The 16,118-nt window shown below is 46.5% G+C and overlaps 1 protein-coding gene across 1 annotated transcript in view; it reads left to right on the top strand.

Moving 5' to 3' along the window:
• EPB41L4B (erythrocyte membrane protein band 4.1 like 4B) overlaps nt 1-16,118 on the top strand; it is a 118,809-nt gene that overhangs the window by 92,688 nt on the left and 10,003 nt on the right. The window contains 5 exon segments of the mRNA XM_038770379.1: nt 315-440; nt 4,531-4,598; nt 10,221-10,319; nt 14,025-14,190; nt 15,447-15,524. Of these exon segments, the coding sequence (XP_038626307.1) occupies nt 315-440; nt 4,531-4,598; nt 10,221-10,319; nt 14,025-14,190; nt 15,447-15,524 (537 nt within the window).

Raw genomic sequence — 16,118 nt, 5'->3', positions numbered from 1 at the left:
CAGGTAACTTCACTTCTCTGGGCCTAAATTACCTCATCTGTAAAATGGGGATTCAAATGGTGAGTCCCATGTGGGACAGGGATTGTGTCCAACCTGAATAACTTGTATCTACCCCAGCGCTTAGAACAGTGTTCGGCACCTAGTAAGTGCTTAACAAGTACCATAAAAAAAAGACTTCTCCCTCATCCCTCAACCACACCTCTAGGGAACTTGGCATTTGAGTTCATCTGAGTTACAGAATTGCTTTCCATCGAAAAGCAGATGTTCCCCACTGTGTGTTTCATTTTTCAACACTTTGTGCGTGCCTTTCGCAGGGGGAAGACAAGAAAATATCAGAGAAGAGTCTCCATTCTCCGCTGTTACTCTCCCCTGTGCCTGACCATATGAAATGTAACATCCTGAAGGCTCAGTTCGAGGCGGGGTTTCGAGTGGGAGCCCAGGTATGTAGATTCTGTGGTGTCCCATTGAGAAGCCACATGGCCAAGTGGATAAGAGCACGGAGTCCGATGAACCCGGGTTCTAATCCCAGCACCTCCACTTGACTGCTGTGTGACCTTGGGCAAGTCGTTTCACTTCTCTGTGCCTCAGATCCTTCATCTGCAAAATAGGATGGTGACTGTGAGCCCTATGTGGACTGTGTCCAACCCAGTGATCTTGTATCTACTCCAGCACTTAGAACACTGCCTGGCACATAGTAAGTGCTTAATAATAATACCGTTATCTCCTCCCTCCCGGGATTCTTTCTCAGCCACCCCACCTCCAGAAGGGGTGGAAGGGAGGTCTAGTTTGCTTCCATACCTTCCTGGGGTCCTAGCTTCGGAATCTGGGGTGACCTGGTCCCTAAGAACCTCACCAAAGGGAACCAGAGAGACAGCTTGCAGCTGAAGTGGGACTGTAGAAGACTCCCCTGGGCCCCAAGGCCTCGGGTTTTCCCTGTGTAAGATCTAGGGAACCCCTAATACATCCCGTTCTGCCTGAAAAAGGGTAGTAAGGGTTAAACACGAAGTCAGTGCTCACCCACATAATGGAGTATGCTTATAAATAGTTGTCCTTCGTCTTCGGAAAAAGACACCGCTGAGGGCAAAACTCAACCACTAGTGCCTGAATAGGCCAATGTGAGACCCACAGCCCCAAACACAGTGAGCACATAGAAAGGTTGTCCTTTACTGGGTTGTCACGCTTAATGTTCACTATGCGGGAAATATTCTACTGTGAGAATATCCTTTCCTTTCTGCTTTCTACAGCCTCCAGTTTCCCTCAGGGTCTCTCTCTCCCTTCACCGTGTTCCTGATTGAAATATTTATGGGTTTATGTATGAAGCTGACAGCTCCAGCACTTTCACTAGAACCTAATTAATCGCTCAGGCTGCCTGTCATTTCGGAGCACCTTGTAAGGGAAAGAGACCACTATCTCTTCCTTAGTGTGAGTAAAAGTCTTGGTCAGACGTGTCGGGAAAAGGAAGCTTTTAAAGTCTCTAGTGAAATAATTAAGAGGCACCGTTTTCATCTTTGAGAAGACGTACGCTGAATACATTACCGTCTGCATTGCTTAAGAATAGTGTCGCTACAGGGCTAATTTGCCCTTGTTGCAGAGAGGAAAGATACCAGCCGAGGTTGTGGGAAATGATTCGCGCACTTTCGAAGGCTCTATTTATTATTTATATTTATTGCGCACTTACCATCTGCGGACCACCATATTAAGAGCTTGGGAGAATGCAGTATAATCACCAAGTTGGTTGACATGTGTCCTGCCCACCACAACGACAAGATTGGGCAGCCCCACAGAACTGGTATTTTTCCTGCAAAAATAAAACATTCCAGTAACGAAAGTCTACCTCTAGCAGAGGAGAAACAACATGTTAAACCAGAATTATTTAAAAAGATTTAGGTTCCCTGAGAAGATTGAAAATTGAGCAAGTTCCAAAGGACCATTCCCAGAAGAAATGGGAGTGGTTTCTTTGGATGAGCTCCTAAGAACAGCCAAAATAAATTGGACACCTTTCCTTCTTTCTAAGCCTTATCTGACACTTCTGGCCCAGAATAAACCACAGAACAAACAATGAGAGGCTGAAGTTAAGATCTGCTCAGGGCCTGACAAGTCAAATTAGTTCTCCTCCTCCACTACTTTCTCCCCCATTTTCTCCCTCTCTTTTTTTTCTAATTGGTATTTGTTAAGCACTTAATACGTGCCAGGCACTGTACTAAGCGCTGCAGTAGATTCAAGATAATCTGGTTGGACACAGTCCGTATCCCACGTGGCGCTCACAGTCCTAATCTCCATTTTACAGATGAGGTAACTGAAGTGCAGAGAAGTGAAGTGAATTGTCCAAGGTCACACACCAGACAAGTGGTTGAGTAAGATTAGAACCCAGGCCCTCTGACCCCCACACCGGTGCTCTTTCCGCTAGACCAAAGTCCCTTCTTCCTGCTTCACCGAAGGAACCACAGCGAACCTTTGAGCAGGTTTCCGTTTGTCTTTTGGGATCCAACATGGAGCGATTTATCGTGCTCTTCCCGAAGGGCAGTTTTTCTCTATCCACTCCTCGGAGGGCCAGGATACCAAACCGTTTAATACAGGAGAGCCCAACCAACAGAATAGGAAGTGAAAAGCAGAATGCTAAATGTTAATTGGTACCTTTGTGGATTAAAGAACACCCAAAGCCAACTGACATGAGAACACAAAAATGTTGGGATTTCTCTCTCTCTCTCCTTCTCTCCCTCTGTTTCTCTTTCTCTAGACTGTGAGCTCATTGTGGGTAGGGAATGTGTCTGTTTAGTGTTATATTGTACTCTCCCAAGCGCTTAGTACGGTGCTTTGCACGCAGTAAGCGCTCAATAAGTATGATTGAATGAATGAATGAAACGCTCTCTTTCAATCTCCTCTCTCTCCCCCCCCCTTCTCTGTGCGTGTGTGCGTGTGTAGCTTCTCAGAGGATGACTCGGCCCTCCCCGCCAGAGAAGATTAAGGATATGGTCTGTGGAAGCAAGATTGATTGATTTTTGAAATCTCCCAGCTTTTCACAGGGTTTGGCACCCAGCGAGGTTAGCCTGTCACCTCTCATTGTTGTCACAGCAACTTCAGAGAGAAACCCCAGGGAGAGACTGCCTCCCTGCCTCAGAAAACCGCCCAATGGCCGCTTTCAAGCCCTTTCCTGGAAAAAAAAGAAGAGAATAAATTCAGCAAGCATTGGGCACTGTCAGAACTCGAAACTGACAATCACCAGTTCTTCAAGGCTCGGTGATTTTTTTTAATGGTATTTGTTCAGTGTTTACCGTGGGCCTGGCACTGTATTAAGCCCTGGGGTAGATAGAAGGTTATCAGGCTGGACATCGTCCGTGGCCCACATGGGGTTCACAGTCATAATCCACATTTTACAGATGAGGTAACAGGCACAGAGAAGTTAAGTGAGTTGCCCAAGATAATGCTGCAGGTAAGTGGCAGAGCCTGGATTTGAACCCAGGTCCTTTGACTCGCAGGCCCGCGCGTTTTCCACGAGGCCACACTTCTTCTCTAAAATAAGCTGGAATAAAATGGAATGAGTCAGATCGGGGCTGAAGGGGATGAAACCATCCAATCACCTGTGCTCATATGTTCAAATAATGGAAGAAGAAGCCAAAGACTCAGCTTTCTTAGCCCTATTCTAGGCCTTTCTCTTTAGCGCTTTGAAACTCACGTTCGATCCTCCAGGCACGACGTTGGCATTTCAGCTATCAATCATTCCTAAAGACTCTTCAGGGTCGCAGAGCCCTAAGCATTAAAATCGGATGTGGTTTCGCACACATCTCCAAGGCTGCGGTCAAGGTTGAAATGGTAATCTTAATATGGGCTGGCGTTGCAACGAATATTTTCCTTCCTGAGTGAACTTCAAGGGCAGCATTCTCCTGGACCCAAATTGCATTCATCTGGCACATGGGAGCGAACTGAACGTGGATGAATCATGAATGAATGTCTGACCGAACTGAATGTGGATGGATCATGAATGAATGGCTGAACCTTAGCAGAAATAATAATAATAAGAACTGTGGTATTTGTTAGGTGCTTACTAGGTGCCAGGCACTATACTAAGCGCTGGGGTGAATACAGGTAAATCAGATCGGTTGCAGTCCCTGTCCCACACAGGGCTCACAGACTTAATCCCCATTTTGCAGATGAGGTAACTGAGGCACAGAGAAGTGAAGTGACTTGCCCAAGGTCACACAGCAGACACGTGGCAGAGCTGGGATTAGAACCCAAGTCCTTCTAATTTCCAGACCCTTGTTCTATCCATTAGGCCATGCTGTCCACAGTGATGGGAAAGTCGAGGGAGGACAGAGTTTAGTAACAAATTGTCCTCCATAAAGATATGTTTCATCAAATGAACACTGTGGATTGCTAGCGGATTTACACCGCCGTCTTTCTAAAACTCCACCTATGAGCTTCCCAAGCGCTTAGTACAGTGCTCTGCACACAGTAAGCGCTCAATAAATACGAATGAATGAATGAATGAGGAGTGTTCTCATCGGTCTAAACTCCGACTCTTTTCTTTAACAGGTTGGGAAGGAGGAGCCAACCTTCGTCAATCCCAATAAGACTTCCGGCCTTCAGGACCCTAATGTAAGGTCTGTTGCTTCTTATTTGTAGTGAAATAAGAATCAATCGATACCTCGTGAGACATCCTCTAGAACGGGCAGGGAATGTGTCCTTTCATTGTTATATTGTAGTCTCCCAAGCGCTTAGTACAGTGCTTTGCACACAGTAAGTGCTCAATAAATACGATTGAATGCATGAATGAATTTGTAGGGAAATAAGAATCACAGCCAGTGTCTCTTGGGACATTTGCAGGGAAATTAGAAATTACAGCATGGGACCCTGTGTTTCGCTGACCTGGCTCGTAGAACAGTGTTCCTGACCTCAGCATAGGGAAAATCAGGAAATCCACAAAGTCCTTCCAGCAGTTGATGTCCCAAGGGGTAGACTCATTTATCAATTAATCAAAGGTATTTATTGAGTGCTTACTCTGTGCAGAGGACTGTAAAGTTTAATAGAGTTTGTGGACACATTCCCTGCCCACAGGGAGCTCACAGCCTAGAGGGGGAGGCAAACATTAAAATAAATTACGGAACTGTTCATAAAGCGTTATGGGTTGAAGATGCGGTGAATAAAGGGCACAACCAGGAAAGTAGAAAACGATCTGCCCCTCGCAGAGCTGAGAGTTCCCTCCTCGATCCCCGCTTCTCTCCTCTTTCCCTCTGTCGGGCTTGGGAACGTGAGCCTACGTCCCTGACAATTCCCGGCCGGAAAGGCCAAAGGGTGGAGAAGAGGAGGAAGAGTAGTGGCAGCAAGAGTAATTATTAAGTGCCTACACTGTGCAGAGTGCTGGGCTAGGAAGCAGAGAAGCAGCGTGGCTCAGTGGAAAGACCACAGGCTTTGGAATCAGAGGTCATGAGTTCAAACGTCAGCTCCGCCAATTAGTCAGCTGTGTGACTTTGGCAAGTCACTTAACTTCTCTGTGCCTCAGTTACCTCATCTGGAAAATGGGGATTAAGACTGTGAACCCCCCGTGGGACAACCTGATCACCTTGTAACCTCCCCAGTGCTTAGAACAGTGCTTTGCACATAGTAAGTGCTTAATAAATGCCATTATTATCATTATTATTATTATTATTACTAGGAACCTGGAAGTAAATACACGGGTGAAACTGAGACTTTGCCAGCCTTCCAGTGACTCATCATCGAAAGATAAAGCGGGGAAGGGTTTAGTGACAGGTCTGAGAAGGAATAGACCTTGATTAGACTGTGAACTGGTTGTGGGCAGGAATGTGTTTGCTGTTATATTGTACTCTCCCAAGCGCTTAGTACGGTGCTTTTCACACAGTAAGTGCTAAATAAATACAACCGACTGAATAGGAAATAATATAAATAGAAAAATAAACATAATTAGCAACATTCAGCATCCAACAATCCCAGGGCAAAGGAGGACCAGAGGATGAGGAGGAAGAGCAGTAAGAGCCCAGGACTGGGAGCCAGAGGACTTGGGTTCTAATCCTGGCTCTGTCACTGTCTGCTGTGTGACCTTGAGCGAGTCTCTTCTCGGGGGCGTCGGTTTCGTCATTGATAAAATGGGGATTAAGACTGTGAGCCCTAGGTGGTACAGGAACTGTGTCCAAGCAGATTATCTTGTATCTACCCCAGCGCTTAATACAGTACCTGGTACATAGTAAGCAATGAGCTACCACTATTAAGAAGACAAGGAGGAGAAAGAGTAGACACCACTCCATGGCCTCTCGAGATCAGCACATTGCTAGTTCATTCATTCATTCAATCATATTTATTGAGCGCCTACTGTGTGTAGAGCACTGTACTAAGTGCTTGGGAAGTACAAGATGGCAACATATAGAGATGGTCCCTACCCAACAGCAGACTCACAGTCTAGAAGGGGGAGACAGACAACAAAACAAAATATATTAACAAAATGAAATAAATAGAATAAATATGTACAAATAAAATAAATAGAGTAAGCCTGCAGCCTCCGCCACTCGGAGAAGACACCACTAATCCACCCCTCCGCCTACCAGATTAATTACTCATAATCACGATTAGTAATTCTTACTAGTCATTAATAACAACGGTTGTTGCTCAACACATACAAAGTGCCAAACGCCGTTTGAAGCTCTGGGGTAGAAACAAGTTAAATCAGGTCAGACGCAGTCCCTGCCCCTCATGGGGCTGGCAGTCTAAGTGCATATTGAATCATGATTTTACAGATGAGCTAACAGAGGCACAGAAAATTTAAGTGACTTATCCAAGGTCATACAGCAGGGAAGTGACCAAACTGGGATTAGAAGCCAGGTTCTCTGCCTCCTGAGTCCATGATCTTTCCAATAGGCCATGCTACTTTTAGCTGTTTGCATGCTGCAATCCAATGTTCCCTCCCACCATTCATACCAATTCTCCCTTTCTCTCTTCCTCCTCTTTCCTCCTCTCTTATCCATCTCTCCAGCAAATTCAGATGTTTAGGGACAGTCAGGCAGGAGTAAATAACGGGCAAATAAAAATAGATATCATGCTAGTCATCCTTAAGTGGAATTGTGGCTTTTAAGGGAGCTTTAAGGGAGAGGGTCCGGAAGTAGAGATGGAGCAGAAAGAGTGAAGGGAAAAGAGAAGGGGAAGGAGAAAGAGAGAGGGGAGGAGTTGGATGGAGAGAAGAGGGGTTTTTTGGACTTAATAATAACAATAAGCGCTTACTATGTACAAAGCACTATTCTAAGCACTGGGGGGGTACAAGGTGATCAGGTTGTCCCACGTGGGGCTCACAGTCTTAATCCCATTTTACAGATGAGGTAACTGAGGCTCAGAGAAGTTAGGTGACTTGCCCAAGGCCACACAGCAGACATGTGGCAGAGCCGGGATTAGAACCCATGACCTCTGACTCCCAAGCCCGTGCTCTTTCCACTGAGCCACGCTGCTACTCTGCATCGGGACTTGCATCAGGAAGGGAGAAGAAAGTTACTTAAGCCAACTCTATGCTTAAGGCAAGGGCTCAAAAGGAACAACTCTATTTGTGGAAGCCAGAGTTGGCTTAAAATACAAATCAAGGTCAGGCATGATAGTGGATGGTCAAGAATAATGAGTAGATCTGGAAAAAAAAATGGACTGCTTCAATGCCTACTGTTTAAGTAGGATGTTGCAATTTGCAGACATCTTCTCCAGCCCCGGGGAAAGTATTCAGCACAAACTGATGATTGACGCATTTATGCTCCAGAGAGAGATGAAAGACAGAGGCAAAAGCAGGCGGCTTTCTATTAATTAATTCCCGAATACTTGAAAATGGGAGAAGAGCAGAATTTAAGTATTTGTAAATTCCTTTGCCTGCGGGGCCTTCCCTGATTCATCAATCATCTTCCCACCCTATTTCCCCCAACTGCCACTTCAGCACTGCACATCCCTTAAGTACTCACCCTCAACCCCCCAAAATTTAAATTCTATTGCTCCCCATTACCTGTAATATACTTTAATATCTGTGCCCGCCTCTAGTCCGTAAATTCCTTGTTTAAAGGGAACATGTCTCTCTGTTGTAACATACTCTCCCAGCACTTAGTAGTGCTCTTCAAACAGGAAGAGCTCAAATGCCATCGAGTGACTGATTGATTTTCTCCTCTGCTAGATTATAAACTCCTTGTTGGCAGGGATTGTGTCTATTGACTCTATTGTACTCTCCCAAGCGCTTAGTACAGTGCTCTGCACACAGTAAGCACTCAGTAAATATGACTGATTGATCAATTGATGGACTGGGTAGGCCATATCCGTCTCCAATAGAAGCCTCAGGATGCTTAGGGATCCATATAATAATAATAATAATAATAATAATAATGGCATTTATTAAGCACTTACTATGTGCAAAGCACTGTTCTAAGCGCTGGGGAGGTTAAAAGGTGATCAGGTTGTCCCACGGGGGGCTCGCAGTTCTAATCCCCATTTTACAGATGAGGTAACTGAGGCACAGAGAAGTGAAGTGACTTCCCCAAAGTCACTCAGCTGACTAGTGGCAGAGCTCGGATTCGAACCCACGACCTCTGACTTCCAAGCCACTCTTTCTACCAAGCCATGCTGCTTCTCAATCCATATGGTTGTTATGACTAACAATAATAATAATAATAATAATAATAATAGAGACATTTGTTATGAACTTACTGTGTGTGAGGCACTGTTCTATGTGTTGGGTAGATACAAGGTAATAATAATAGTAATAATGGTATATGTTAAGTGCTTACTATGTGCCAAGCACTGTTCTAAGCACTGGGGTAGTTACAGAATAATCAGGTTGTCCCACATCTTAATCCCCATTTTACAGGTGAGGTAACTGACATGCCCACGGTCACCCAGCCTACAAATGACAGAGAAACAGCCTGGCTCAGTGGAAAGAGCCCGGGCTTGGGAGTCAGAGGTCATGGGTTCTAATCCCGGCTCTGCCAATTGACAACTGTGTAACTTTGGGCAAGTCACTTAACTTCTCTGAGCCTCAGTTCCCTCATCTGTCAAATGGGAGAAAGAGAAATCTCCCAACCTTAATCAAACTGCTGGACTTGTGTTGTGTTTCCAGGAAGATGGCTTCAGAGGAACAGCTTCTGGGCAACTTGACCTCTGCTTACCTGCTAAATCATGATTATTGTACCAAGCACTAGGGTAAATGCAAGATAATCAGTGTGGGCTTAGTCTCTATCCCACATAGGGCACAGTCTAAGTAGAAGAGAGAACGGGTATTGAATCCCCCATTTTAATGATGAGGAAACTTAGGCAAAGTGAAGTGAGATCACTGGGACAACCTGATCACCTTGTATCCCCCCAGTGCTTAGAACAGTGCTTTGCACATAGTAAGCGCTTAACAAATGCTGCTATTATTATTATTATTATTATTGTTATTATTATTATTATAGAACTCAAGTCCTTCTGTCTCCAAGACCCATCCTCTCTCCACTAGGCCATGCTTTTTCTCGTGTGGCGGTTCTCATGTGGTTGATCCATGTGGCTGTATCCCGCCTTACATACGTTGTCATGGTTAGGGATGTGAGTTCATCTGGCTTGCTCGAGGTCACAGAGCAGGTAAGGGATGGAGCAGGGATTGGAACCCAGGCCCTCTGACTTCCAGCCCCGAGCCCTTTCCGCAGAGAATTCCTATCCGCTCCTCTCTCAGCAGGGCCTCAGGGGATACAGGTCAATCCCGGGAGATAATTCAGGCCCAGTTCTCTGACTTCCCATCAGTCAGCCATGAGCTGTTCGAATCGGAAATGTGTATCACCCCACCATGCTTGAAGAGACCTTTTAAATATCCAAGAGCACTGAGAAAGCAAAACCAACGAGGAATGCCTAAGGGTCAGTCAATCTGCATTTTCAAATTCCCAGAACCCGAACAGAGCATTGCGGTCTGACAGTGACAGGTCCATTCCGGAGGCCAAGCACAACGGCAGCGTAGCCCAGTGGGAAAAGCCCGGGCTTTGGAGTCAGAGTTCACGGATTCACATCCCAGCTCTGCCAATTGTCAGCTGTGTGACTTTGGGCAAGTCACTTAACTTCTCTGGGCCTCATCTGTAAAATGGGGATTAAGACTGTGAGCCCCCTGTGGGGCAACCTGATCACCTTGTAACCTCCCCAGTGCTTAGAACAGTGCTTTGCACATAGCACTTAATAAATGCCATTATTATTATTTATTATTTATCACCAGCTGCTTTTATCCTTCTCTCTAGGAGTCCGAGCTCCACACCAGCCCCTGCGACACAGCCGGCCACCGAAAAGCAGGAAATCAAACCTCCACGAGTGAGGAAGTTAACCAGACAATACAGTTTGTGAGTTGTATGCGGCCCGTTTATTTTTCTGTTTCCACTGTGCAAAGGAGGAGGCTGACAACCTGTTGTACGCAGGACGCATTCCCTTCCTTACTCTTTCCCCCAGATCCTTTTGATTTATTGTAAATGAAGTCTAATGTAAGATTGCATTTTGCTCCTGAATGGACTTGTCTTTTCCCATTATTGGCATTAATTAGCCTGTTTGTTGGACTACATCTGGGGGCTCGATTCAAAAAGCCCACACTCAAAATAAATAATATGGAGATAAAGTGTAATAAATTAGGGCAGGCTTCTTCAACTGTACTCCTACCGTGTTCAGGACCAGTGGGAAAAAGTGGAGCCGGTAGTGGGGTGTCTCCCCCAAACCAGGCCAGGCCTGAGAACATACTTAGAGCTAGGGATGTGCCAGAATCCCAAAGGGCACACTTGTCCTAGGTCTGCTCCTCTCCCCGATCCAGGTCCAGAGGGGAAATGCACAGTATTGGGTATGTCTCTGTTGTATTAAGATCCATTTTCCCAAGTCCATTCCAGTGGGAATCGATTAAACCTTTTCTCTACTCACCCTCCTCATGATTATCACTGAAGGGGCAGACTGTGTAAATATGCACTAACTTTTCCTAAAGGATGGTGCGGTCCAGGCCTTGTGCTTCTGGTAACGGCCCTGCCACCATTTTAGAATCAAAGAATAGAACCGTTTCCCCTGCCTAACAAAATGCTGTAGGCATTGGCCCCACCTTGGGTAAAATGCTTAAACTCTCTCAGGAATCCATTTTCTAAAATGAAATGGAAACATCCCCCAAATGGCCCGGTCCTTTTCCCTTCTTTCTAAACTCCTGTTCCCAAGCCATGGGGAGGAATTTGGAGGCCATTCTAAACCGACGTTGTTGAGAGGTGAGGGGCATTCATTCATTCATTCATTCTTTCAATCGTTATTTATTGAACGCTTACTATGTGCAGAGCACTGTACTAAGTGCTTGGAAAGTACAATTCGGCATTGGAGAAGTGGTCATTTTTCTCCTGAGAGAGAGAGAAGAAAAATAGCTTGCAGGCTCAGCTGTAAAAAACTTCTTTCTTTTCCCCCATGGTATTCGTTAAACACTGACCGCGTGCAAGGCACTGTACGAAGTACCGAGATAGATACTAGTTAATCAGGTCAGATGCAGTCCATATCCTACATGGGGCTCACAGTCTTAAATCCCATTTTAGAGATGAGGTAGTTTAGGCACAGAGAAATGAAGTGACTCGCCCAAAGTCACACAGCATACAAGTGATATAACTGGGATTAGAACCCAGGGCCTTGTGACGCTCAGGCCCAGACCCTTTCCACTAGGCTATGCTGCTTCCTATCCTTTTGGAAAAATTCCTTCTTAAATTTTTCCATAAAGAGTCTCTGAGGGTGTTAATTTCACAACAAGCCTGGGAGCTCTGTCTTTATTGTTTTTATTATACTCTCCCATGCACTTAGTACAGTGCTTTGCGCACAGTAAGCGGTCAATAAATACGATTGAATGAATAAATGTCTAATAATACTTGTTTTGAGACGGGGGAAATGAGTGCCTATGAAGGGAAATTCTTATCAAGTAGGATGGGAAGATTCATCTGGCAGAGAGGGCTTGTCATTTCCTGCTGAAAACATCATTATTTACAACTCCAACTGAGTTTGTTGACCCGTGTTGTGGCTGGATGTGTCATTTCGCCTCAGCCAGGAGATGGCAACTGGTTATTGGACGTGTGAGACGCTTCCCCGCTCAATAGCTCGGAGCCATCTGGGGTCAGACACAGAGGGTCCAGGCTTGTCCATCCAAACAACTTTCAGCTCCGAAGGGAGCCGTCCGGCTCAGCAGGCTGGTTGGGAACTCACGTCGATCAAACTCTAACGTATCTGAAGTCGTAGCTCTCTTCCTCCCTTCAAGGCCCTACTGAGAGCTCACCTCCTCCAGGAGGCCTTCCCAGACTGAGCCCCTTCCTTCCTCTCCCCCTCGTCCCCCTCTCCATCCCCCCCATCTTACCTCTTTCCCTTCCCCACAGCACCTGTATATATGTATATATGTTTGTACAGATTTATTACTCTATTTTACTTGTACATCTCTATTCTATTTATTTTATTTTGTTAGTATGTTTGGTTTTGTTCTCTGTCTCCCCCTTTTAGACTGTGAGCCCACTGTTGGGTAGGGACTGTCTCTATATGTTGCCAATTTGTACTTCCCAAGCGCTTAGTACAGTGCTCTGCACACAGTAAGCGCTCAATAAATGTGATTGATGATGGTGATGATGATAATATCCCCACACAAGTATCAAGCTAAACTTAAAGCAGCAGGCTGTCTCACGGGGTTTGTTTTCTTGCTGAGGAAGGATGCGTGGCTGGTGAGCGTGGCTCAGTGGAAAGAGCCCGGGCTTTGGAGTCAGAGGGCATGGGTTCGAATCCCGGCTCCGCCACGTGTCTGCTGTGTGACCTTGGGCAAGTCACTTAACTTCTCTGAGCCTCAGTTACCTCATCTGTAAAATGGGGATTAAGACTGTGAGCCCCACGTGGGACAACCTGATCACTTTGTATCCCCCCAACGCTTAGAACAGTGCTTTGCACATAGTAAGCGCTTAACAAATGCCAACATTATTATTATTATTATTATTAAAAGCGAATTCATGAGAGGCAACGTGGCCTAGTGGCAAGAATGAGGGCTTGGGAGTCAGAGGTCGGGGGTTCGAATCCTGGCTCTGCCACTTGTCTGCTGTGTGACCTTGGGCAAGTCACTTAACTTCTCTCAGTTACCTCAGTTACCTCATCTGTGAGCCTACTGTTGGGTAGGGACCATCTCTATATGTTGCCAACTTGTACTTCCCAAGCGCTTAGTACAGTGCTCTGCCCGCAGTAAGCTCTCAATAAATACGATTGAATGAATGAATGAATGAATCTATAAAATGGGGATTGAGACTGTGAGCCCTACGTGGGACAACCTGATTAGCTTGTATCTACCCCAGCACTTAGAACAGTGCTTGGCACATAGTAAGCGCTTAATAAATACCCTCAACATCGTCATCATCATTTCCCGACTGATATCACAATGAGGATGAAATAATAATAATAATGGTGATTGTTTAGCACTTACTGTGTGCCAAGCACTGTTCTAAGGACTGAGGGAGATACAAGCTAATCAGATTGGACACAGTCCCTGCCCCACATGGGGCTCACAGTCTTAATCCCCATTTTCCAGATGATGTAACTGAGGCCCAGAGAAGTGAAGTGACTTGCCCAAGGTCACACAGCAGACAAGTGGCAGAGCCGGGATTAGAACCCAGGTGCCGTTCCTAGAGGTATCTCGCCTTGGGGAGAGCAGCAAGGCATATTGAATAGAGCCTAGGAGTCAGAAGGTCGTGGGTTCTAATCTTAGCTCCGCCACTTGTCTGCTGTGTGACCTTGGGGAAGTCACTTCACTTCTCTGTGCCTCTGTTCCCTCATCTGTAAAATGGGGTTTGAGACTGTGAGCGCCACGTGGGACAGGGACTGTGTCCAACCCAATTTGCTTATATCCACCACAGTGCTTAGTACAGTGCCCGGCACACAGTAAGCACTTAACAAATGCCACAATTATTAATTCTTGTTATTATTGTCCTATAGAGCCCCCCGCCCCCCCCCGCCCCAGGCCAACCCGTCTCTGGGGACCTGTTTTTTTTTGTCGTAATGAGCAGAGCTTCATGTGTTTCTAGCAACCACAGTGATGAAGATGACCTTCCTCCGGCCTTGGCAGCCACGGTGATGGCCACAGGGACGACAACGAAGTCCACATCCTTGTCGTCGGCATCTCCCGCATCTCAGAAGGCCAACACCCCTCAAACCCCCGTGGGACCCAGTCAGCTGTCCCCCTGTGCGAAGGTACAGTCCAAGAGGGGCTCAAAAGAACAATTAATATGGTGTCTGTGAAGCCCTTACTATGTGCTAAGTGCTGCACTCTCTGTAGACACGAGACATTAATAATAATGATTGAGGTATTTGTGAAACGCCTTCTGTGTACTGAGCGCTGGGGTAGATACAGGGAAACTGGGTTGGAAACAGTCCCTGTCCCACATGGGGCTCACAGTCTTCACCCCCATTTTACAGAAGAGGTGATCGAGGCACGGAGAAGTGAAGTGACTTGCCCAAGGTCACACAGCAGACAAGTGGCTGAACCGGGATTGGAACCCAGATCCTTCTGACTCTCGAGCCCGGGGTCCAGCCACTAAGCCACGAATAAGATCGGACGGTGTCCCTGTCCCACACGGGGCTCGCAATTTAAGAGGAAGGGAGAATGGGTATTTTATCCCCATTTTACAGATGGGGAAATGGAGGCTCAGAGAAGTTAAGGGAACTCTCTCAAGCACACAGTAAGCACTCAATAAATATGATTGATTGATTGACTCGCCCTTGGGTACACAGCAGGCAAGTGGAGAACCTAGGGCTCCTGATTCCCAGCTCTTTGCTCTTTCTACTAGGCAATGGTCTCTGAGAGGAGGCATCTAGTTTGCAAATAAGGACCGCAAGAAGTGAAGAAAGGGGCCGCCTTCCCACAGTTGACTGGATGTTGGCTGGATATGGAACCAGAAACATTTTTTATGGTATTTGTTAAGCGCTTACTTTGTGCCAGGCACTGTACTAAGCGCTAGAGTAGATACAAGCTAATCAGGGCGGACACAGACCGTGTCCTTACATGAGGCTCACAGTTTTAATCCCCATGTTACAGATGAGGCACAGAGAAGTGACGTGACTTAGCCACGGTCAAGGCCAAGGGTCAGGGCCAGGGGCCAGGGTCAAAGGGCGGAGCCGGGATTAGAACCCAGGTCCTTCTGAATTCCAGGCCTGTGCTCTATCCTAGGCACGCTGCTTCTCGTGGAAGCAGTACAACTTTGTAACCCCCTGCGTAGGCTTTCCGCGGCTGGGCAGAGAGTAGGATGGGTAGCGGCCTTTAATTTCGATTGCAGAATTCGATAAGCTTATCGATTCCTGGGTTGGATCCGTCCAAGTTCCCTTTCAGCATCTGAGTTCGCTTCCACTGAAAGCTGAGGACTGGGTATGCGTGCTCTACTTTTCCCTTAAAATGCCCCGTGCTGGGGAAGGATCCCTAATTTACCAGGAACACGGTTTTCTTCCCTTAGAATTCCCCTGACGTTGGAGGAGTGTTTACTTTGGAACCAGGTGACTTGCTGATGGATTTCACGGAAGCCACCCCCATGGTAAAATTCCAGTTTTACTCTTGAAAGTTTCACCTGCCTTTGTAAGAACAAAACAAATCACGGCAAACCACAGCGTTACTCTTTGGCCGATGACCTGGGTGTCTCAACTCTGCCGGCATCTATTTTTTTCAGCGAGTGGATACATAGTACAGGGTCCCGGTGCTCCTCTATTCCAGGATTGGACTTGTTTCGGGTCGATCCTCTCTTTGTCCTTTGTATTCCAGAATGCCCCAGCAAGCAGATAGTCTACAGTTTCCTTGGTGGTGGCACGCGGTTTGATTCCAGAGTTGGCCTGGTTAGATCTCCGACGGGAGCCCCCACTTTTCATTTCATAACTTACCAGGGGCCTTTGACACTCATCTCCACACTCTTGCTTCATCTCTCCCTTCCAACAGGCAGTGGTGTGGGTGGGTTTTCTTCTGAGGAGGCTTGCTAGGAGCGTCTACTACTACTGCTTTGGGAAGTAGCATGGCGTGGTGGCTAGAGCACGGGCCTGAGAATCAGAAGGACATGGGTTCTAATCCTGGCTCCATCACTTGTCTGCTGGGTGGCCTTGAACAAGTCACTTCTCTCCTCCGTGCCTCAGTTATCTCA

Source organism: Tachyglossus aculeatus, chromosome X3, assembly GCF_015852505.1.
Source record: "Tachyglossus aculeatus isolate mTacAcu1 chromosome X3, mTacAcu1.pri, whole genome shotgun sequence".
Lineage (NCBI taxonomy): Eukaryota > Metazoa > Chordata > Mammalia > Monotremata > Tachyglossidae > Tachyglossus > Tachyglossus aculeatus.
This window is presented reverse-complemented; position numbering and strand designations above follow the sequence as displayed.